At 34.8% G+C, this 24732-nt stretch overlaps 1 protein-coding gene across 1 annotated transcript in view; it reads right to left on the reverse strand.

The window, feature by feature from the left end:
- Positions 1-24732, reverse strand: part of LOC149779141 (GTPase-activating protein and VPS9 domain-containing protein 1-like) — a 99744-nt gene that overhangs the window by 43036 nt on the left and 31976 nt on the right. The window contains exons 8-13 of the mRNA XM_089939700.1: positions 19125-19263; positions 15141-15428; positions 14334-14470; positions 11661-11862; positions 8889-9928; positions 2156-2243 (exon numbers count right to left, since the gene is read on the reverse strand). Coding sequence (XP_089795826.1) covers positions 2156-2243; positions 8889-9928; positions 11661-11862; positions 14334-14470; positions 15141-15428; positions 19125-19263 — 1894 coding nt within the window. The remainder of the gene's footprint in view (positions 1-2155; positions 2244-8888; positions 9929-11660; positions 11863-14333; positions 14471-15140; positions 15429-19124; positions 19264-24732) is intronic.

Genomic DNA, 24732 nt, shown 5'->3' on the forward strand with positions numbered 1-24732 from the left:
AGTTCTGGCAGTTGTGAAAGCAGAGATTATTGCTTAGAAAAGCATTGTTAAGTGTCAGTATTTTTATTTAATTTAAACTGTACTATTTTGTAATAATTATCAATGAAGCTTTTTTGTCTTTATCAGATAAACTGAGTATCATCGTTTGATGGTAATCCTTGTCAATATTTTATAACAGCATTGACAACAGTCATTGCTTTCACTTCTGTAAGCATCCACTGAAGTCAAGTGTTTGTCAGAGGGAGATCCTTTCTTTTTCTAAAGTGGGGGTGGGGTGAATAAATTCATCTAACAATTGCCATGTTCTAATCTGTGAAATAAAAAAGAGCTCAATTTATTCATTATTTCTCCTGAAACAAATTTATCTTGTGATGAATGGAGAACAAATATCCCTGTCAGAAAGTTGTTGTTCTTATGGTGTTTAACACCATTTTTCAGCACAAAATAGGCTATAAATAGCAGCCAGTATAACAGAAGAACCGGGAAAAACCCAGTGAAGAATCACTGACCCATGAGAAACTACTGGTATATTTTCTCAGGTACTCACCTTAGCCAAGCCTGAGACTCCCTGTCAAAAGGAATACTAAAGTCCCATACAGTACACATGTGGTCAGAATTAAACTAGTTTGTAGTTGTACATATTCAGCCTCATGCTTGTGCCTTACAAATTAAGGAGTAAGCATGTGTTTTGCATTTCAGTATTTCTGTTTGTTTGGTTGTTGTCTTGTTTTCGTTTTACAACATAAGCAGTTGTCAATTTGGATTTGGATCGTCCATATCTCAGAGGATTGCATTTCCTTGGTAACAATAAATAAATGTAGGTTGTTCAAGAGAAGCTCAAAAAAGTGTGCCATGTCAAGTCTGTAAGTTTGTTCAGATTTCTATGAATAAATATACAAAACTTCTGAATTTTTTTTACTTGTCCAAATATATGCCAAACTAAAAGATGACTTGATTCTTCAAATTGTATCTAGTTTTAAATCACTCTTGACATTTCTATTTTTCCATGGGTGGTCTTCATTTACTGACTTTTAAAAAGTCGATCAGTAATGTTTATCAGCCCCTCTACGGTGATTTGCATGTATTTATCCCTCCACAGCAGAGAGTCAATGCAGATAATAAATGGAGGGGATTAAGTCCCCCCATCTCGATGCATGGGGTTTTGAAACAATGCAGGAGCTGTACTATACATAAAGTAATATTGTTTCTAGCATGAGAAGTCATCATCAAGACATTCAAAACAATGACTGAAACAGGGCATGAAAAAAATAACATTACTTGCCAACGAACAATAACGCTAAGCAATCATATTTGCATTGAATACAAAATTTGACGGCTACACTGGTGATAACATGTAACTTATATGAAATCTTGATTTTAAAGCAGTATATACCTCATTTTTTTCAGCCCTGTGTGGCACTTATTAGTTTAAGAGTTGAGAATGAAAAAAGCAACAAATAATGGTGTTAGCTTGTCCTTATGGTGATTTTCTCACAGGAACTCCATACCGTCTAACTGTCTTCATTGTGTTAATTAAATTCTCTTTGTGAAATAAACAGCAAGGCATCTTTACACTTGGTGGCTTTGCACAGAAAACTCAGTGGTTATTTATTATAAATTATTATTATTATTAATATCATTATTGTTATTACTGTTGTTCTTGTTGCCACTGTTGATACTTTACAATCACCAAGCTTTAAAACTGACAAAGTGTTAAGACTAAGGTCTCACTACAAAGGTTCATGCTTATTTTTTATACTTTTAGTTTCTTTCATCTCTCTTATGTTAGCTTATGTCAGTTTCCAATCTAAAATTACCAGTTCTGAAGTAAAAATCTGGGTACAGTCTGTACTGATTCTTGTAGTGGTGGATAAGGGAAGGTTGCATAATAAAAACTAACAAGGTGGGGTAGGTCAGTCTATTTGATCCAAACTATTTTTATTTTGACTGATCTAAAAGGCATCCTTGTTACATCTGTTCTGAAGCTACACCAGCCTAAAACATATTGTTCTCTGACAATGGTGAAAGAAATATGTCTCTTTTCAATCTGACATGACATATAGTGAGACCTTAGTGGAAAGTCTTAAACCCAATGAAAATGTCCTTCAACCAAAATTGTGCAAAACAAACTGTTAATCTACCTTGACAGACTTACCCTTCTGGAATTTATTTTTGAAGGTCTTAAACAAACCACCTTTCTTCTTGATGGAGCTGTTCCCAGCATCCTCTTCTGGACCGATCTCCTGAAAATGACAAATGTTGTGACTAATATTTTTAAGATTTACATCCCCTGGCCACTAGTTAATAATAATACCAATTTAATTTAAACAAACATTCCACCTTACTACTATGCTATCATTGGTACCAATTTTATTTAAATAAATATTATGCCTGACTGACAAGTTATCATCAGTGCCAACATGATTTTAAAATGTTTCACAGAACCTGGTGTCACCTTTGTCTGTATGCATATAAGTACAACCCCGACCTGCAAGACTTTCTCTCTATGACAGTCAACATTTTGAAAACCAATTTTCAGTAAGCTGTTATGAAATTTCATGTACTGCAACTGTCTACCTGGAAATATGAATAACATTTTTATCAGAAGTGTGGTCTGAGGATAATGTAGTTAAGGAAAACATTACATTCAACATAAAATATTTTTGAAGTACACTCCGACATTAATAACCTTCAGTATAGCATGATTAAGCTAGTGCTCACAGCATATTCTAGAAATGGCATTCAATGAACACTTCAAAGATGAAAAGAAAGGCAAGACTAGAACTGTCAGTATATCATGGCATACGCTGTAGACATACAGCAATATTATCACTTGAATGCATCAAAACATTAAAAGCAAAAATTTAACATTGTTGTTGAATTTGCCACCACTACTGACAACAGAAAAGTCAATAATAAATCTAAACATGCTGGTGAGATAATAAAATGTTACTATCATGAACCTAATCTGACTGAAAAGTCAGTTGCAATTTACCTCCCTTGGAAAGGGGTGTTTTAATTCTGTGGTCAACCTTCCCTGACATTTTACAGACAGGAATATAAGAAATATAAATCTGTTACAGATTCAATAAAACCTTTCTTAGCAGAAACCTCTATATAAAGGACACATGCTGCTGGAGAACAGTTAGGAACAATTTCGCATTTACATGTTCAAGGTAGTCTGCTGTGTCAAATCCAATGCTTACTGTTCTTTAATTTATGATGCAAGTATTTACATGACATCGCTTTTTACATGTATAATCACAGCACTATGAACTTTCGAGAAACTGGAAATAAAATTATGTAATTAACACTTACGTCTTTTACTATAAAATGAGAAAGAAAAGTTCTAACACAATTAAAATATGTCCGGTGAAAGAAATTGATAAAGTCAACACACACAAAAACAAGACCTTTACAACTTTTTACTGATTTACAGCCTGCCATGAATCAACCAAACAGGTTTTTGTTGCAAAAACCAATGTGATCCTAAGAACTGGTCATACTTGAAAAAATTTACTACCAAACCAACATATCAATTTGTTATGATATGATTTTCAACCTTGGCAAATTGGATGCAAAATAGTAATTCAGCTAATTGGTGGGCAATTAGTGACATGGAGTTTCTTTCAGTTCTTTATTATATAATGACTCTTACTCTATTAAAAAAGGGATGTATATTTAACTAAGAGTAAATACACATCAACCTATAACTGTATACATTTTTTTTGTCATTTTGGATCACTTAGAACCTTAGCTATGTAAAGCTATAATTTTGTTGAATATTCCTGCAATTCATAAACAATCATCATTAACTTCCATATAAAAGAAAGCCTGTTTGCACCAAACAGTTATTTCATCTTTAACTACTTTACTCTCTGCTTTAGTTGGTTTTAATGACACTTTTAACACACTTTATTTAGGCTATATCAGGCCAGGGAAATAAGGGCTAAGTGCCTTTCCCAAGAACATACAGAGGCTGCCTACCTAGGATGGGTACTGAAACCAGGACCCGTGGATAATGAATTCAACTCTATATGAAGGACACTAGCTATAATACAAGGTCTTCATTTCATTTACGTGGTAAACCTCATTAACTTCTATATACATGTATAAATGTGAGCTGTCTTATATTTTGGGTTGAAATGATAACACTCGCTTGTCGATTGTGGGATTTATTATGAGATGAAATGATACAAAATAAACCAGACTTGAAGGGTATCTTTTTTCAAAATTATATTCAATCCCTGGTCTTTCACGAGGTTGTTGTTGTTCTGTTGTTCTAGGGTTTAATGCCATTTTTCAGCACAAGATAGGCTATACATGGTGGCCAGTATAACTGGTGGAGGATGAACCCTGGAAAACCCAGGGAAGAACCACTGACCAGCGAGAAGCTACTGACAGGCCTTCTCACGTACCCACGCTAGCCGAGCCTTGGACTTGAACTCACGCAGACACAGGTGAGATGGTAGTGATCCGGAACGGTAAGCGCTTTAGACCACTAGGCCACTTGAAGCCCCCTTTCACGAGGTGTTGTCTGTCTCAAGAACTAGAGTAGGAATGCCAGAAGCTTTTGTTAGTTTGGCAGGGTATTTATTTTAATACTTGTGAAGCATGAGAATCATGTACCGCATTCACTCACTCACTCACTCATGACAAACACACACATTGGTACACGACACAAGTCCTGGGTCACATAAAAATACCAGTTTAAACATGACATCTTCATTCAATGTATGAGTTTAAAATCTTCAATCTCTATATAAAAAACCCTGCTAAAACAAAACACATTCATTTAGTTACAAGTTTAACCTGTATAACCTCCACATAAAAGATATCATGATTTCATGTACATGTTTAACTTCTTCAACTCTGACTGCCTTGGCACTGGCTTTGATAATAATAATAGTAATAATAATAATAATAATAATAATGCTTTATTTATAGAGGGTGACTCATTAGTCAAGGACTATTGTCCCTTGAGGCCCTCTTAAGGAGAGTATAACATTGCACATTATATGAAGATAGCAATAATTAGTGTTTATTTTAACATGTTTAGCATTAAAATACTAAATTCCATTATCTATTTGAAGCACATACATGCTCATGATATCTCTTCTTAAATACTCTAATATTTTCAGCAGAATAAGTCCTGAAGATACTCTGGTGCAGTTCCATGTAGACATTTATATAAAAGAACTGCCTTGTGATAATCTATCCTGTCATATATTGTGAACCATTTGAGTTCTATAAACAATGCTTTTGTGGGATGATCAATAGATGCATCTAAAATTATGTGTGTTCTCGTTTCTGAAGTTTATCAATCCTGTCAAGCTCAGATTTAGATCAGTTTCCCCATACATTTGAACAATAATCCATTGTTGGAAAGTTGTTGCAAAATATAATCACTAACTTCAATATTTTGTCACCAATTTTTAAAAAATGTCACCATTTTCATAATACAGTACTACACGTTTATCTTAACATTGTTGTGACCAAAGTAATATCGATGACATAAACAGGTGTTTTGACAATTATGGGGTGGGTGGAGGTGGCTAAAAAAATGTAATTTTGCCAACAAGTGAAATTTATAAGAGGTGACCTATCATGATTACTGACTAGGATTTACACCAAGAGAAAATAACCAGTGGACATTTTGATTAAATGAAGACAAAACTAGTTGGAAATATACTTGTATATTGACAACTTATATCTATGTAGTACATTCCATAATGTGTTAAGTAATGTGCATGTATATAAAAAATCTATAAATTCAAGTATTTGATCAATATGCTAGAAACTTCATGTATCAGTCATTTCCTGTTAGAAAACACAAATAACATGTATAAAAAATGGTAGTCTTTGTTTGATCTATATCCCACTGTCACTAAACAATTCACTCCAATATTCATTGTCGCTCTATAGTTGTACATATGCTACATGTACATTTACTTAAATTGACCTAGATACTGGTCAGCTAAAAACAACTGTCATCTTGCAGAAGCAACCAAAGATATGAGGCTATTCAAACGGAAATGAAAACATATGAATAAATTAAAATTTTAACATACATACTTGCGAGAAGTCCAACCTTAACTTGATGACCGAATATCTATAGTTTAAAATACTGGCAATTTAATTTGCATTTTATACCACCATAGGCAGTGATCATAATGAAATAAGCATAAACATTTTTCTTGCAAACAGGAAACTTTCATGGGATAATTAAAGGTGTTTCAATCACCTTGGACAACCAATTAGATTCCACTACTTTTATTTAATGATGAGAGGTCTTATGTACCATATTCAAGACTGTAGTTGGCTTGCTCTGATGAAGGTGCATGTTTTATTAAAGACGCCAAACATATACCCATTTGTTATTGCGGTGGTACCACCAAATAATTGCAGAACGCTGACTGGGCCTGAATTTTGTTGTTCATTTGCTAAATATTTATATAGAACAATCGGTACTTAAAATATAATCAGTTTTCTTTAAGCACAAGTTTTCAGTTTCTGGTATATTTTTATTTAAAAAAAAGAATTAGCAGTCATGTGGTTGGTTGTAGTCTTTCCTGTTAGGGGACACATACTAATATCACATATCAATGCCAACTATTCTTATAGCAACTACATTTCATTTACATGTTTTACCTCTTTAGAAACCAAAACAGAGGACACATACTACTGTCATATATCAATACCAACTATTCATATAACATTTACATTTCATGTACATGTTTAATTTCTTCAGCCTCCATATCAGGGACAACTGCTCATAGATCCTAACATCTTTTAAACAATATATTTAGCCTCATGTCTTGTTATCCTCTATATATGAACTCTTGTTTATAAAGAAAAAAACTACAGTCCCTTTAGAGACTAGTTTTACTAACACAAGATTAAGTGACAGAAATACTGGGCTTACACGAAAGTGCCGGGAAACCAGGGTGTGCTCATGGAACACAGATGCCTCACAAAACTGATGTAGACAAACAGACAGACAAAGGTCACTCCCTTACCCTGCCACTGTTGTGGTGGAGCAATATATATATATATATATATATATATATATATATATATATATATATATATATATATATATATATATATATCTATATCTATTGCCACTGCTTACCATGGCATATAATATACAATATTGCAAAAAATTATGTTAGGTAATTTTTTTAAATTAATGACACTAGAAGATATGTGACATTATTTATTCACCTCAAACATTTTGAAAAAAAGATGTGGACTGTGTTATCTTGGCCATTTAGACATGCAATGAGTAGTAACTCATTCTACAAAGTTAAAGAAATAAATATGAAACTCTTCCATATGACTAGGAGTGGTTCGAACATGTGCACTATGGATTTATGATTAGAATCCATCCACTGGTTGCACAGCCCTTGCATTGTGGCAGGAGTGGGGACAGATATGAAACTATGTGTAATAGGGAGGTAGCGATAAGCGAGAACCATGAGAATTGTGCCAGCTGCATACGTTTCCAACTTTCTTCATAATATTATAAATGTTCATTCAAAAAATGTATTATGTATAATGAACAGTTATGTATAATGAACAGTTTCTGACAGCAAAAATCTTGTAAATTTATTCAAAGTTTTTGGCTACACAACATGATAAAAAAAGCAAGTGCTGATAAGGTCAAGGTCTTTATCACTTATCCCTTGTTCACTTAAAAGCACAAAGCATGTCACAGGACATGTATCTCATCTCATGGATCTCAGAATTATATATAACTCATCTCAAGGATCGCAGAATCATGATAGTATGCCATTGCAAGGGTCTCAGAATCATGATATTACCTCATCTAAGTTCTCAAAATCATAGGTATCTCATTTCAAGGATCTCAGAAACATCATGTGTATCTTATCTCAAGGACTTGTTCACTTAAAAGCACACAACTTGCTGGATACATGTTTGTTTCCCATCTCATGGACTACAGAATCATAATATGAATCTCATCTCAAATGATCTCAGAATCATGATATGAATCTCATCTCATGGTCTCAGAATCATGATATGAATCTCATCTCAAATGGTCTTAGAATCATGATATATATCTCATCTCTATGACCTTAGAGTCATTATATCTAATGATCAAGGACCAGTTTATTCTCACCATGTGCCATAGGGCTAATTTGTTACTAGTATCTCATGAATTTTACTTAGTAGGCACACTTCTAAAAGTAAGACTTTGTCACTAGTTATCGCACAGACAAAATTTGCTTACCTATAATGCATACCTGTAAAAGGCCATTTTGTGAGGCACTTTCAAGTATCTACATAATAAGTAAAACCTATTTGAGACAGATCAGCGACATATTAACCCTATGGCTGCAAGGACTGGTACTATGCCAGTATAAAACCAATATGATCTATGTACTTGCAGTAAATCTAGGTCAACGAAATCTGGCAGGTTATGAAAGTGACTTGAGTGACTTATTGGAATTACACCACAAACATGATCCATTTACTTGGAATATATCAAGGTCAAGCAAATCTTGCACTCAGGGATTCAAGTGACTTGTAAGAATTAAGGTCAAATGTAATCTATGCAAATGGAGTAAATTAAGGTCAATAAGATTTGACAAAATGTGTGTGGGAGTTGAGTGACTTACAGGAATTAGAATTACAAGACAAATATTTTACACAATGTACTTGAGTTTTGAAAATCCTGAAAGTTGTGTTGTTTTAAATTTATTACACAGAAAGTTGTGTTATTTTAAATTTATTACACAGAAAGTTCCAGATTTCACTTTTGGGGATTTTGAGCATGAACTTCACTTTTCATCAGAAAGTTTGACAATATGGGGCAAAAGGTTAGACATAGCTAACTAACGGATAGAGTGGACTTTAAAATTTACCTTTTCTTCTGTCATTTGTACACTAATGTCCAGACTAGATCTGTCAGATTTGTCCACTGAGCTCTCTTCTTTCGAGATCCCTGATCCTGATGACTGGCTGCTATCAGTACTACTCCGTCTCTTTATTACTGGGTTATCTCCTTTCACAAACACCTCATTAGTGAAAGTGGAGGGGCCTCCTTTTGAGGAGATCTCATTGGTAAGTCTTGATACTGGGAATTCAAAGACCATTGTTGACTGGCTGGAAGAATTTTCATTTACATTTTCACTTTTTATCACATCTTGGAAAGACTGTAAATTGGGGCTCCCTACCCCTTCTAGCAAATCTCCAACTACCTCATTTTCAGAAGATAATGGGTCAAAATACGCCATGGAAGCTGAAAATCTATTTTCATTTAATTTTGAGTTTTGCTGCTCTGTGAGTTTCAAATCACTAATTTGATATGTCACTTCAGGAATGCCTTCTATCTCTGCAGATAAAACACCTGAATCTATCGAGTATCGACCAATTACATCCTCATTTCCATTTAGGGGAATATTTGTTCTTTTCATATCAAAGTCTAAATTATCTCCTTGGTCATTCTTGGGTTTTGGTTTCTTCAGAGGATAACTTAGATACTTCTGTTCTTTAGGCCGAGCACCTGTTTCTGTGCCTACTACTTGAGGTCCATTCTGGTGAACTAGTTCAGAACTCCGTCTTCCACTATTAGTACTAGGAGCTGTGTTTGGAAGTGATGTTCCTAAAGCAGAATATTCATCAGGTAAACAAACTGGATGAGAAACAGGCCTTTCTGAAGCCAATGATGGAGAGTGGGAAGCTTGTTTCTTTTTTGGGGGAACAAACAATCTATTGGAATCATATGTATTATTGCCTTGTATTCCATCATTAACAGGATCCTCAAAAACACTGTCATGTGCAGTTGGAAGGTTGTTCACATTGGTATGAATCTGTGGGATCTGCCTCCCCATTGTGGCCGTGGTGCCCTCTACACTAAAGCCTCCAACTGCGCTGTGCTTTTCTTCTGTAGGACTTTCTCTCCCTGGTTAAAGAGATAACTAGATGTCATTACATTAAGTCCTACTGGTAAAAGCATCAAAATAAGATGAAACTTGAATCTTTAAAAACTGTAGGTTTGTTCAAATTCAAGTATTTACAGATGATGTTAGCTATATCTTCTTGTTCATTACTGTTTACATATCTGATAGAAGAAATGTCACATATTGAAGCTATGAAATTACTAAATTAAGACAGTCAATTTTGGGACAAAATTTTATATACTAAAGCAAAAGCTATTTCCATGGGAAATACCCATGCTTCTTATGTCCTATTCCAATCCTCCAAAATCATATCTTTCTCACACATGGGCAAATTATGTAACAAGATTCATGAATTTAGTTATCTTTTCCTGCAAGGCTAAACCACGAAGATAAAATTTAGAAAAAACTGACAGTGTGCCAGCTGATGGCCTCAATGTTTTCAATCGAAAAGGTGATCTGGGTGAAGGGATTGCAGAAATGGTTCTGATATCACGAAAGCATTACTGTCATGCAGCATAGCCAATCCTGCTAGATCTCAGAGTATGCTGAGTGAATTATCCATTTCAGCCATAGGGCCAAAGTCTGGGAGTTATGTCTGGCTTTTCCTCTCTGACCAGAAGCAGAGTTTTTCTTGACCCAGATGAGTACTTTCAATGCCTTTCAGGTTGCACCAGTTGAGAATATGAGCTGGGTTTGTGAATTTCACCTCCCTTGAAGACTAGCAAGAACAAGTGGGGCAATTGATCATCTGATCTGATTACCAGTGGACAGCAACCAGTTGTTGGTCACAAATCCTAACTGGATAATTAGAATAGTGAATGATCAGAGTGGAAATGATGTTGTTGTTGTTGTAGGGTTTAACGCCATTTTTCAGCACACAATAGGCTATACATGGCGGCCAGTATTAATAGTGGAGGAAGAACCCATGAAAATCCCGGAAAGAACCACCGACCCACGAGAAGCTACTGGCAAGCTTTCTCACATACCCACATTGGCCGAATCAGAGACTCGAACCCACACAGACAGAGGTTTGATGGCAGTGATCCGTAACGGAGAGCGCTTTAGACCACTCGGCCACTCGGGGCCCCCAGAGTGGAAATGAAGGTAGTTCACTCACTCTGTAGGCTGAGATGAAAGCTGTTAGAAAGCACATCATGTATGATATCAACTTTTGTGAAAGCCTCAAACTTTGAGGAATTAAGTAGTGAAAGAACCAACATGAGATTCCACTCAGAAACAATTTCAGTGATGACTAGGACAGAATTAGATCAAAATTAGTCAAGAAATCTAAGACATCCTTATCAGTGCCATTATCTGCCCTGCTATGATGTATGACAGTGTACAAATAAAAACACCCCATCCCCCACCTCCAAAATATCATGTGATCTACTGAGTCTTGAGTCTACATTTACATGCCATGACACCCTAATTGAAAATTCTTCCTTACCCCAAGTGTAAACCAGTCACGAAGCTTGCTAACTGTACATGATGCAGAACTTGATTTTGTGGAAATTTAATCAGCAGCAGATGTTTGTACAGATGGTTGAAAATACTTCACAAAATGCTCCAACTTGCAGCAGGTGTAATTAAAATTTAACCAACAAAGCTTATGACATGCTGGGCATACAGATGGACTGATGGAAGAACATTGCAACTACAGTATCTCAACATTTGCACATTAGTTACAGGCCAAATAATTCTTGACAGCTAATGCTAAAAGCAACTTAAGGTCACCTGAGGCTAGTGGTGTTTCTTCATCTGGTGCCCTTGCCCCAGCTTCAATGTCCATTTCTTCTAGGGCTGCTCCAAATTCTGTCACACTCCCAACATCATCCTGATCAAATTCGGACAATCTTGCCACCTGTTTGTCATCTATGTCACTGGCCAATACATCAGTGCTCCAGGCATCACTTGCTGTCTCCGACATATCTACATGCTGAATGTAAACAATGAAAAATTAACACAAGCAAATCAAATATTGCAGTAATGGAAGGTAAGTTTTATATTTCCTAAAAAAATAAATCCAGAGAACAATACTCTTATAGAGTGGGTGACAAGAAGACCAGTGCCCGCATGTTGAGCCTATCACTCACATGAATATGTCTCAACCAAAACTTTAACAAAAAATAATGACAGTTTTAATGTCACTGCTGGTGGAAATGTGAGTTACATTCCATGAAATGAGTTGACCTGACACATAACTGTGACTTCTAGCTCTTACACAGGTAGGATGTGCATGCCTTTTAAATTTGTATTTATACTATTCCCATTATTTGACTTCATACAAAAGACATCATTTAATTGCTATTTACAGTGTGGGGGGGGGGGGGCGGGCGTTTACCAAGACAAATGTAGGTTTCAGTGTGTTGGTTTTGCAAAGCAAAAGGGCATTTTTGTGGGTACTTAAATCTATGCATTTGCCAGTCAAACTTTGCACATTTGTAAGTATTTAATTTCATGTATTAACCCCTATGAAGACCCAGAATAAAAAGAATACAAACATAAAAATGACAACAAATGCAATCACTTAAATGGTTAAAACAAAACTACCACCTGTATGAGTAAAAGAATCAAACATCTGTCAGGATCAATCACCTACACTCAGCATCAAAAGAAACCTGATGCAGTCAACAACACTAAGGTAAATGATTATTAAAGGTCAATGTCTATGATCTCTTACTTATAACACAGTTCATAAAGTTGCTCTGTCAGTACTTTCTATACTTTGACTCGGATCCATGCCAGTCTAGATAATGCCATCATTTCATAGGTAAACTAAACACATGACCTGCTGCCACATGCTCAATGCTTCTGGCAGGTGGTGTCAATATCTGATGTGTTCAGAGCCCATCAAGGTGCAAAGATCCTAACTAAGTGAATAATTGCTCAAATGTTTCAGTCTGCCTCATGTACAACTGAACTTCAGCCACTAGACTATAGACAAGCCAAGTTATTAAAATAACACTTCCACAAACAGGTCATGGAGATCATCGGGGAAAAGGAAGACATTACTGGTGAAGAACAGTATACTATATTATTGGTCATTAAAATCTCATCAATCAAGCTGATTCATGCTGAATGGATGATTGTGCCTCATGCAAAAATGTGTGAAAGAACAAACCTAATTATCCATAGCTTTGAGAAAGCTGAACTTGTTTAATTCAACAATTTCAGAATTATTTACTTAACATTCTTTTGTCCAACATTTAGTAAAGTGTGAGCTTCAGTACTCTGTTGTAATCAGTATATAAACACAGTATTTCATTAGCATCTGTGCTTCAGGCAAGTTATAATATTTTACAATCTTGTTGTTCATTTGAATTAAATGTTCATATAACAGTATCATTTGTTTTTGTTTCATTCATTTTCAGTAATACCTCATACTTTTTCTGATTTCTCTCAACCACAACATACTGATTCAAGGCAATGAGTGAAAATTATAGCTACGTACATATGTGTCCACTGAAACAGAATACAATGTTTTATAATTCTTTACCTTTTTTTGAGCGGTTACAATAAAATAAACAAAAATAAAAGCTAATATTTTATTACCAAATTACAGTAATACAGTTGATTTATCAAACAGTTTTGCTGATTTATAAGAATATTTCAATAAGCAAACAGGTTGGGGGCTTCTTTATCAGGTGTAGCAAATTTTTGTTGTGGGGTCTTTAAATTTATGGTTGAGAGCAACAATGAAAGCAACAAAAATTGACACCCTACTAAAATTAGTGAAATCCCAGTATATGACAAACATTTATCATGATGCACACGCTTACTAAGTTTCATGACAATATCTCAAATGGTTCAGAAGACTTCAACTGTCAAAACTGTGACAAACGGACAAATGGAGACAATTTTGTTGAAAGAGGGATAACTCTTAAAATGCTGATTACACAGAAACCATTCAATTACCAAACACACTGACTAGTCATGTCAAGTTTCTTGAGAATAACTCAAACATATAAGGAGATATGAAGCACAGTTAAAAATGTTAAAACATGGGGATATAACTCTAAAGGAACTAACCTAACACTGTCTAATCTTATATGGGACATAAAAATGCATCATTATACAAATGTATTCCAAATTTCACGAAGCTGTCTAAACAGTTCATGGGATATTAACTGTCTGACAGACAGATAGATGGACACAATTTGTAACAAAGAGAGGGATAACTCTTAAAATGCTTTTCTGACAATCTTAATTTTTACACTTTTGGTATGATTCAAGAGAATACCAAATTTCAATAACATATCTCAGTAGGTTCAGGAAATATTAAGTGAACAGAAGTGCAGCACAACAGCAGATACTGCATGTGGTATTTGAACAAAGGTTCTATGGTGTCATTTACACGTACTATTGTGCTGTGCAGGTGTATCAAGTTGCGTCCTTTAGGTGACTTACTTCAGGTGTCAGATGTCTACCCATTTCCTCTGCTATTTCCTCTAGCCGCACCTGTTGGTTTTGTTCAGGGGGTTCTGAGTCACTGGCCAAGACATCGGTACTCCATGTGTCACTAACAGTGGACTTTATCTCATCACCTGTTGATTAAGTTATTAAATGTGTAATTAACTGCACTGATGCTGATGATAGTGATGGCAATTAAGCAACAAGAAATACTGTGTATTCATTTATTTTCATGGGTAAAAACTTTCAGTTTTGACAAAAATTAATTTTATTGATTAAAATTAGGGCCTATTACATACACTTAAAAATCATTATCCATTGGGCTTTTAACTTTTGTGCTTTACAGCAACAATGAAATCCACTAAATACTGTACACCACACTTCAGGTTGAAATAATGGTTGTGCGTCTTGCTATAAGACTCAAATTGATTTGGATCTGTGAGAGAGTGTAACAACAAAATTATTTTAAAAAAAGGTTCCAAAATAATTTCAAACTTTCTCAAATCTCACAGCTACAGCCTCTTCTCGGACACTTTTCTGACAACTTCAGATAAATTTGGGCAGACAATTCTCTGCTTAATATTCTAAATGTCATTTCTAATTTTTCTGGAATTTTTTTCTTTAACAACAAATGCAAACAAAAAAGTCTTTGACTTTCAATTAGACAATTGGATTCATTAGAACTGTGATGACCACTGATGAAAGTTTTCTATCAAATTAATTAAAAGAATTATCCATAAAACTGTCATAGTAGGGAGCATTCAAAAAAAAAAAGAAGAGAGAATGCAAAGTTTCTGATCTTACTTTCCAGTTCCGCTTTAATCTCAAACTTTCCAAATCTCTCAGTTACATCCTCTCGGTTACGTTTCTGAACAGTCTCAGGTAGATTTGGCGCTGGCAGTGGCCTCCCCTCAATACTTTCTGCCTGGGACAGGGGTGTGTCCCGACCACTTATATTGGGACTTCCTCGACCACTAACATTGGCAGAAATCATGTCAGAGAAGTTATCATTATCATTTTCCAGATCGATGGAGGCAACAGAATGAGTTGAAGCAGCTTCAGATATTGCCTCCTGAATGTCACTGGTGTTACCTTTGGCAAACAGAAAATATAACCAAATGAATGTAATGGCTTTTATCAATTAAACCTGTCGAAAACTGGCAAGAAAATGACTAGTTTTAGAAAATTAAAAATACCTTGAACAGAACATTTTTGTGTTGTTTAATTTTAGAATGTTATAATGTTACACAATGTTTCTTGTTTAATTTTTTCAATTTTGGCACAAGTTGCTTGAACAGTTCTACTGCTTAAATACATTATAGAAATTTTAAATGCACCCTCAGAAGTTCAAAAAATTAAATCATGCAAATATGTTACCATAAATTGTGTATGGATTTGTTTTGCAACATGACATCAACAACTGAATGTGTCATGATTTAAATTCTAGATAATTATGTCCCACTTTGACATCATATGTTGCAATGTCTCAATGTCATACACAAAGTACTTTCTATCAAGTGATACCCAAATCCTCAAACCAATCAGAACACAGCTTTTCTACAAAATTTCATCTTGGATATGCTCAGATGGTGTGATGCTGCATACAAGGAGAGAAATTGCTGGAAAAAGCACTGACTTGAACAAAGAAACCTGACGAAGTCAAATGTAACTCACAATTACTAAATGCATAAAGCAAGTTTCATGAATGTTGCATGTAATAATAATTGGACTAAATAACCAAAAGTTGACTTAATCAATTAAACATTAAACACAGAACAAAGTGAACAATTTGAAACATGGTGTGATATCCTCTGGATGCAAATATAAAGTTTGTAATTTATAACGTTTCAGCAGTTAGCGTGTTGGATGCCTGACCAGAATGGTGCATGTTAAAATCCAGCCTTGACCAAACCAGGGCATCCACATGATGTCTCTGAGAAAGGCATTTTACTGCATTTCCCTCAGAACAATATAACCTTTCATGCATTGATGTGGTATTAAACACCAAACTAAATATATAAAGTTTTATGACTAAATAGACAAAATTTCTGAGAAACTGACAAATATAAAGGTGTACACCTTTTTAACTTTGAATCACAACATCAGTAACAAATAGAACAAGCAGCAATGGGTGTACTGCAAAGGTTTCCACTCTGTAGTTGTGTGGTATAGTACGTTAAAGAGATCTACCAGAAATGCAAAATTTGGAGAAGATTTACATTAAGAGAACATATTTGAATTGCCAACATGGAATGCTGTCAATCAGATTCATTCAAGGTCTCATCAATATAAAAGAGCATAACAACACTGGATTAAATACAATATTCCCTACTAAAGTTATGCTGCTAAATGCAAAGTTAGGATGATGGGTGATCAGGGGCCAGAACTCTTCCACATGATAATATGGGACATTTGAAATTAAGCTATTTCAAAGTGTCATCAACATAAAGGTATATGCCCAATTGAGTTGAAATCTAACCAAGCTTAGCAAATTTATTCTGTTGCAATAAGGGTCCTATAAATGATGTCATGGAATGCTAGAAACCAAAATCACTCAGTGTCTCACCAATATGAAACCACATGCCAAATATGGTTGAAATCTAAAAAATTCTGGTGAAGTTATCATGCAGACACCGAAATCAGAAGAACAAGCTATCAGAAAGCCACTCTTCAAAGCAACACTAAGCCCATATAAGGCACATGCAAGTCTATGAGATAATATTAATACCATACTGCTTCATAATAATTCTTAAGCTATGCTTGTTACAAGAAACATCACATGTGAAGATATGAAGGTAACTATAAAGGGCAATAACTCTACTAAAATGAACTTGACAAATATCAGAATATGCCTAACTATGCTCAGTTTCCACACTATTTCAAACAACCATTTGACTGTCTTTTCCAAGTTTTTTTCCTGGATGAATGGTTCAATTTTGACCCTTACTGAACAGAACTGAAATATTTTGACTTAAAAGACAATTTTTGTTTCAAATCAGAAGCTGTTTCTTTTTTGAGACTCTGCCATAACATTTGAATTTGAGATACAACTATGTTTTAAACCACTCGATATATCACTAAAAACATGCATTAACTACAGAAATTTATATAAAATTGCTTGTAACTCATTTAAGTTTACAGTGCAAAAATGTTAACTTCACTCTGCTTGACTGCATTTGTTGGTATGAAGATGGAATTTATTATAAAATGGATTGTTTTAAATTTTTACTAGAAACCCTCTAAAATTATACACCTTGGATAAAAAGAAGAGTTACTTATGCAAGTCCCTGGGAACATTTTTCCAAGCATTCATCTTTGGACTGACTTGCAAAAAATATTCATCATTGTCATCACTTTATTCAACACATTATGTGTACATATATGATTACTGTATGTGCTTTGATACTAAAAAGAAAAACTGGCACCCCATGCCAGCTTGACACTAGAAGGGTATTAAACCTGCTGTCTTCACTCCAAACATATTTTTCTGATCTTAACCCATTTCAATATCAAGTTTGCACCATGAGCCTGTATAAATTGCAAAGTCATCTCCTTTGTGACATCTTCCAGACTGACAAAGTAGGCAAAATAGGCAGAAGGAATCAACAACGTACATACACTAGAATTTTAAGCAATGATAGATTCTGAGCATGTTGGGAATATCTGCATATTTTTAACTCCTACAAATCTGCATCACTCAGCCCAAGGAAAGAGTAAGCATTACAGTTTTCTTGCCACATCCAATTATTTCACATGGTCAAAACAGAGGGCAAGTGGTTTTCCTGAGCTGTGCTTATGTCTGGTTGGTAACCTAATGTCTACTTTCAACATAATCCATCTATGGACTGTATATTTAATGCAGTCATTGTCAAGGACACACAGATCATAGGACATGGCAACTTAAAATTTCCCCAACTATCAGCAGATTTCCAAGTGTGTATCATCGTCTGGTAGCGAAATTCACTGTAATATGAGTTGGGGGTGTCAAATTACTACAGAACATAATGCTTAACACTGTGTTGCAAGAGCAAACTGTGACCTAATAAACAAAGATTGATTACAATACATTTTTGTTCATTTTAAAGATCACAAATTGAACAGGAATAGATAAGCTTTATTACTTTTCTCTGACATTTGGTGAGACCACATGTCACATACAATGCATCAGTATAGCATGATGCTAAACTGGTCTTCTTATCTTCAACATAAAAAAATATACTGATATGGAGAAGAATAAAGAAAAAGTAGTCTACTTGACAAAACCGATTGCCTGATGTTTAGAACTAGCACCCAAGTGATCCATACGGCACTGGTTTCTCAACTGCCTAAATGATTCAATCTCCAAAACATTTGGTGAGAACTCTATAAATTTAACTCATAATCAGATCAATTACAACCAATTACATAATTTTTTGTCAACAAGGGAACAATTATTATAGAATATGTTGCATGGATCATGGGTTATGCTGGTTACAAGGATCTGCTGTATAGATGTAATATTTATGAGAAATGGACAATAACTCTATCAAAATTGAACATAAAAGTACAATACTTCAAAACAGTTACATTTACATGTAATTGTAAATTCACCTACAAATGGCATCCAATTATATAAAGAGTTTTGGTGGTTATAAGAAATGTGCATGGATGGAGAGATGGACAAATTGAAACAGTGATTTGTATAAGGTTCATACATGTAAATGTGGATTACTTAATTTTTGCTGTGCTTTTAATGTTAGTGCTTCTGAACATGTGATTGTAAGCCTATAAAAGATCAGGTAAGGTTACCTATTGATTCCTGGTCATGTGAAAGGGAAAAGCGAGTCCTTTTCTCTTGAATTTCTGTTGTTCCTACACCAACATCATAGCTATCAACTCCATGATACTTCACTCTCCGTCGCCGATTCTCTTGTTCCCAGGATATTACCTATCAAAATAAAAGAATGAACAGGGAAATTAAGCAAAATACCTATCACACAGATCAAACATTGCACTGGAATAAGAATGAACAGGAAAATTAAGCAAAATAACTATCACACAGATCAAACATTACACAGGAATAAGAATAAACAGGAAAATTAAGCAAAATACCTATCACACAGATCAAACATTGCACTGGAATAAGAATGAACAGGAAAATTAAGCAAAATAACTATCACACAGATCAAACATTACACAGGAATAAGAATGAACAGGGAAATTAAGCAAAATACCTATCACACAGATCAAAGATTACACAGGAATAAGAATGAACAGGAAAATTAAGCAAAATAACTATCACACAGATCAAATATTACACAGGAATAAGAACGAAGAGGGAAATTAAGCAAAATACCTATCACACAGATCAAACATTACACAGGAATAAGAATGAACAGGAAAATTAAGCAAAATAACTATCACACAGATCAAACATTGCACAGGATTAAGAATGAACAGGAAAATTAAACAGAATACCTATCACACAGATCAAACATTGCACAGGAATAAGAATGAACAGGAAAATTAAACAAAATACCTATCACACAGATCAAACATTGCACAGGAGTAAGAATGACCAGGGAAATTAAGCAAAATACCTATCACACAGATCAAACATTACACAGGAATAAGAATGAACAGGGAAATTAAGCAAAATAACTATCACACAGATCAAACATTGCACAGGAATAAGAATGAACAGGAATATTAAGCAAAATAGCTATCACACAGATCAAACATTACACAGGAATAAGAATGAACAGGAAAATTAAACAAAATATCTATCACACAGATCAAACATTGCAAAGAAATAAGAATGAACAGGAAAATTAAACAAAATACCTATCACACAGATCAAACATTACACAGGAATAAGAATGAACAGGAAAATTAAACAAAATACCTATCACACAGATCAAACATTACACAGGAATAAGAATGAACTGGAAAATTAAGCAAAATACCTATCACACAGATCAAACATTGCACAGGAATAAGAATGAACAGGAAAATTAAGCAAAATAGCTATCACACAGATCAAACATTACACAGGAATAAGAATGAACAGGGAAATAAGCAAAATACCTATCACACAGATCAAACATTGCACAGGAATAAGAATGAACAGGAAAATTAAGCAAAATAACTATCACACAGATCAAACATTGCACAGGAATATTTTAATACAGTATAGTCTACTTATAACAACCTCAAATAACCAGTAAAATGCACTCCTTACATGCTAACTTGTTTGGAAGAAAAAAAATGATCCCGAGATATGTAATCAAAGTATCCACAATATTGATGTATATATCAAAAGAGAGTAGTGAAATGAATAAAAGTGAGAAAAGCAATATTCAGTACTGAAACAATATTTTCTACTAAATAATGAACCAGAATAAACTATAAAATCAATTAAATCTGCACCAGAAAAATAAAACATTAGAAAGTTTATTATGATGAGACTTAAAAGGCACTGAGTAACTACAATATTACAAAAATATTGATACCTAATATTTAAACAAAGTTAATAACAGCAATGTTAGACAAGCTTTAACCAATATATGTACAAACGCTAGAATTTGCAAGAAGTTGTATCAAACAATGATGGGTCATAACTCTACAAAAAAAGAGAATGTTTCCAATTTCTGTGATCAATAATTGTAATTTTGTGCCATTTTAACTATTACAGACATTAAACTTTTGAAAACAAAATTGTGTTTCCAAAAAGAAACCTCTTTGCACTTCCCTGTTTTAACCTCCAACTGAAAGTCTAGATCTCTTTGGTAAGAAATGTTTAATAGGCAATGTAAGCCATGCGTGTGCATTTGTCTTGTTGTCGTCAACATGCATGTACCTAGCCAGATTGGGTGTGTGCATTTGTCTTGTTGTCATCAATATGCATGTACCTAGCCAGATTGGGTGTGTGCATTTGTCTTGTTGTCATCAATATGCATGTACCTAGCCAGATTGGGTGTGTGCATTTGTCTTGTTGTCATCAATATGCATGTACCTAGCCAGATTGGGTGTGTGCATTTGTCTTGTTGTCATCAATATGCATGTACCTAGCCAGATTGGGTGTGTGCATTTGTCTTGTTGTCATCAATATGTGTGTACCTAGCCAGATTGGGTGGGTGTATTTGTCTTGTTGTCATCAATATGCATGTACCTAGCCAGATTGGGTGTGTGTATTTGTCTTGTTGTCATCAATATGTGTGTACCTAGCCAGATTGGGTGTGTGCATTTGTCTTGTTGTCATCAATATACGTGTACCTAGCCAGATTGGGTGTGTGCATTTGTCTTGTTGTCATCAATATGCATGTACCTAGCCAGATTGGGTGTATGCATTTGTCTTGTTGTCATCAATATGCATGTACCAAGCCAGATTGGGTGTGTGCATTTGTCTTGTTGTCATCAATATGCATGTACCTAGCCAGATTGGGTGTGTGCATTTGTCTTGTTGTCATCAATATGCATGTACCTAGCCAGATTGGGTGTGTGTATTTGTCTTGTTGTCATCAATATGCGTGTACCTAGCCAGCTTGGGTGTGTGTATTTGTCTTGTTGTCATCAATATGCATGTACCTAGCCAGATTGGGTGTGTGCATTTGTCTTGTTGTCATCAATATGTGTATACCTAGCCAGATTGGGTGTGTGCATTTGTCTTGTTGTCGTCAATATGCGTGTACCTAGCCAGATTGGGTGTGTGCATTTGTCTTGTTGTCATCAATATGCATGTACCTAGCCAGCTTGGGAGTGTGTATTTGTCTTGTTATCATCAATATACATGTACCTAGCCAGCTTAGGTGTGTGTATTTGTCTTGTTGTCGTCAATATGCATGTACCTAGCCAGCTTGGGTGTGTGTATTTGTCTTGCTGTTGTCAATATACATGTACCTAGCCAGCTTGGGTGTGTGTATTTGTCTTGTTGTCATCAATATGCATGTACCTAGCCAGTTTGGGTGTGCACTGGTGTTGTTGTTGTCAATATGCATGAATCTGGATGCATGAATCTGGTTAAAAGCCTGTACCTGGTTAAAAACCTGTATCTGGTTATAAACATGTACATGGTTATATGGTGAAGATCTCAAAAGTTTCCAAACTGACCCAGGGACTTTATCCCAGTTTGATGGGAAGGGTGGATAGAAGGGTAAGCATGTCTTAGATTCATGTAATGTTTTGTATGCCAGCAATCTATAAAAAATGTTAATTAAATGGCTCATGCATTCTTTCACTCTTACACAAACTGCATTGTTGTCTTCAAAACCTTGTACTTTTGAACATGGGAAGACATATTTGTTTCCATAAAAAATAGCAAGCCATTCAAGTCATAGTTTTCAACTTTTTTATACTTATTTGCTATTTTTAGTGCATTGCTTTTAAGCATACTTTGATCAGATCTCACACTTATTTAAGGCAACAAAAACAGAAGAGATCAGAATATATATTTTTTAATGATGCCAATATTGCAGAAATCTGTTTTGCTTCTTTCATATTACGCTGGTACCCTTCTTGAATATTCCTGTCGTTGTCATCCTTGTCATCAACAATTTTATAATACATGAAGCAAATTATTCTTTTACCCTATTCAATCTACTCTCATTTTAAAGCAGAAGCTGTAATTAGCTTTTCAATTATGCCGACTACAGGTAAAGTCAACTTTAAAATATTCCAGGACTAATTAAATCAACTGTCTCATGTTTTCAAAACCACATAGTGGTTATAATCTCTTACAAATTATATTCAACAGGAGATTAGGAAATAAAAGACATAATCACTATTTATAATAAGTATTATGTAATAAACTGAAATAGCTCTGATCAACTCTTTTCAAAAGGTATTGCCTAATTTTGTTTCTGAATTGTAAATATACTGATCCAACTGATAATGTTATCTGTATATGCAAAATAAAGAATGATTGATACATGGTTGATAGCTTTCATAACTGTATTTACTGATATTCATTAACAGCTATTATAGGGGAAAAACAGCCAACGCTTCAATGAACAAGTGTTTAACCAAGTGTTTGGAGCATTTTTCATGTGCAATTTTAGCATCTTGTTGTTGTTGTAGGGTTTAACACCATTTTTCAGCACATGATTCGCTATACATGGCGGCCAGTCTTAATGGTGGAGAGAGAATCCGGGAAAACCCTGGAAATAACCACCGACTCAGGAGAAGCTACTGGCAAGCTTTCTCACATACCCACAATGGCTGAATCTGAGACTCAAACCCACGCAGGCAGAAGTGAGATGGCAGTGATCCGTAACGGACAGTGCTTTAGACCACTCGGGGCCCCCAATTTTAGCATATAAAAAATGCACTTGGACTCAATTAGTAATAGACAGCTAACTAGTTATAGCATTTGGAAACCTCAGCATTTGCTAACAGTGATAAAATGTACATTGGTTAAAGCTTCAGTGAAGAATCAATCTATCATTTATCCAAGTGGTAAAAGTCAAAGATCCAATTAATTTATGAAAATTATTTCTGTTTTTAATAACACTATCTTCAAATACCTCAAGTTCACATACTGATTTGTCAATACATACAATTTAAATTAAGAAGTATAATTTTAATATATAGATAGTACTACCACTTCATGTGGAATCTCATCCTGGCAAATTTTCAACCTGGATGAAAATGATCAGACAAAGAACCCCTACTTCCTCCAGTCACTTTTACATTTGTCAGACTGTTCTGGAGAGGTTAGGAATTTTGAATCCGGAGCTGAATTCTAAGTTAGGTCCACAGCCAAGGTAAGCATAATGGACATAACATTTAAGGTCCACAGCCAACATAAGCATAATGGACATAACATTTAAGGTCCACAGCCAACATAAGCATAATGGACCTAACATTTAAGGTCCACAGCCAACATAAGCATAATGGACCTAACATTTAAGGTCCATAGCCAACATAATCATAATGGACATAACATTTAAGGTCCACAGCCAACATAATCATAATGGACATAACATTTAGTTTTCAGGGAAGGAGGGTTGGGACTTTTTTAAATTGTTCAGCCCCATAAGTGCATCGAGAAAATTTCTCTTGTTCTGATTGGTAGGAAAAAAGTAAAAATTTTATCCATCACTTTAGCTGAAAAAATCTAACCTGCATTAAAATAATTAAAAAATCCTGGCTGGAAAGAAAATGCCTGAGGGTGCCACAATGAGCAAAGATAAAATGGTCAGTCACTTATGCAGACTGTTAATGCCATACTAACACCCACAATGGAAAGCATGGGGATCTACCATGACAAGCCACAGAAGTTGCTTTGCTTTCATTTCTGCATGTTGTACAATATATTAAAATTTAATTTTAGTCATGCTTCGTGTATATGGCCTGAACATGCCAAGGTCAGGGACCCACATTTTTGACCATTGGACCATGCTATTCTTATCACTGAAAA

Source organism: Sinohyriopsis cumingii, chromosome 17, assembly GCF_028554795.1.
Source record: "Sinohyriopsis cumingii isolate HCF-2022 chromosome 17, ASM2855479v2, whole genome shotgun sequence".
NCBI classification, from domain to species: Eukaryota; Metazoa; Mollusca; class Bivalvia; order Unionida; family Unionidae; genus Sinohyriopsis; species Sinohyriopsis cumingii.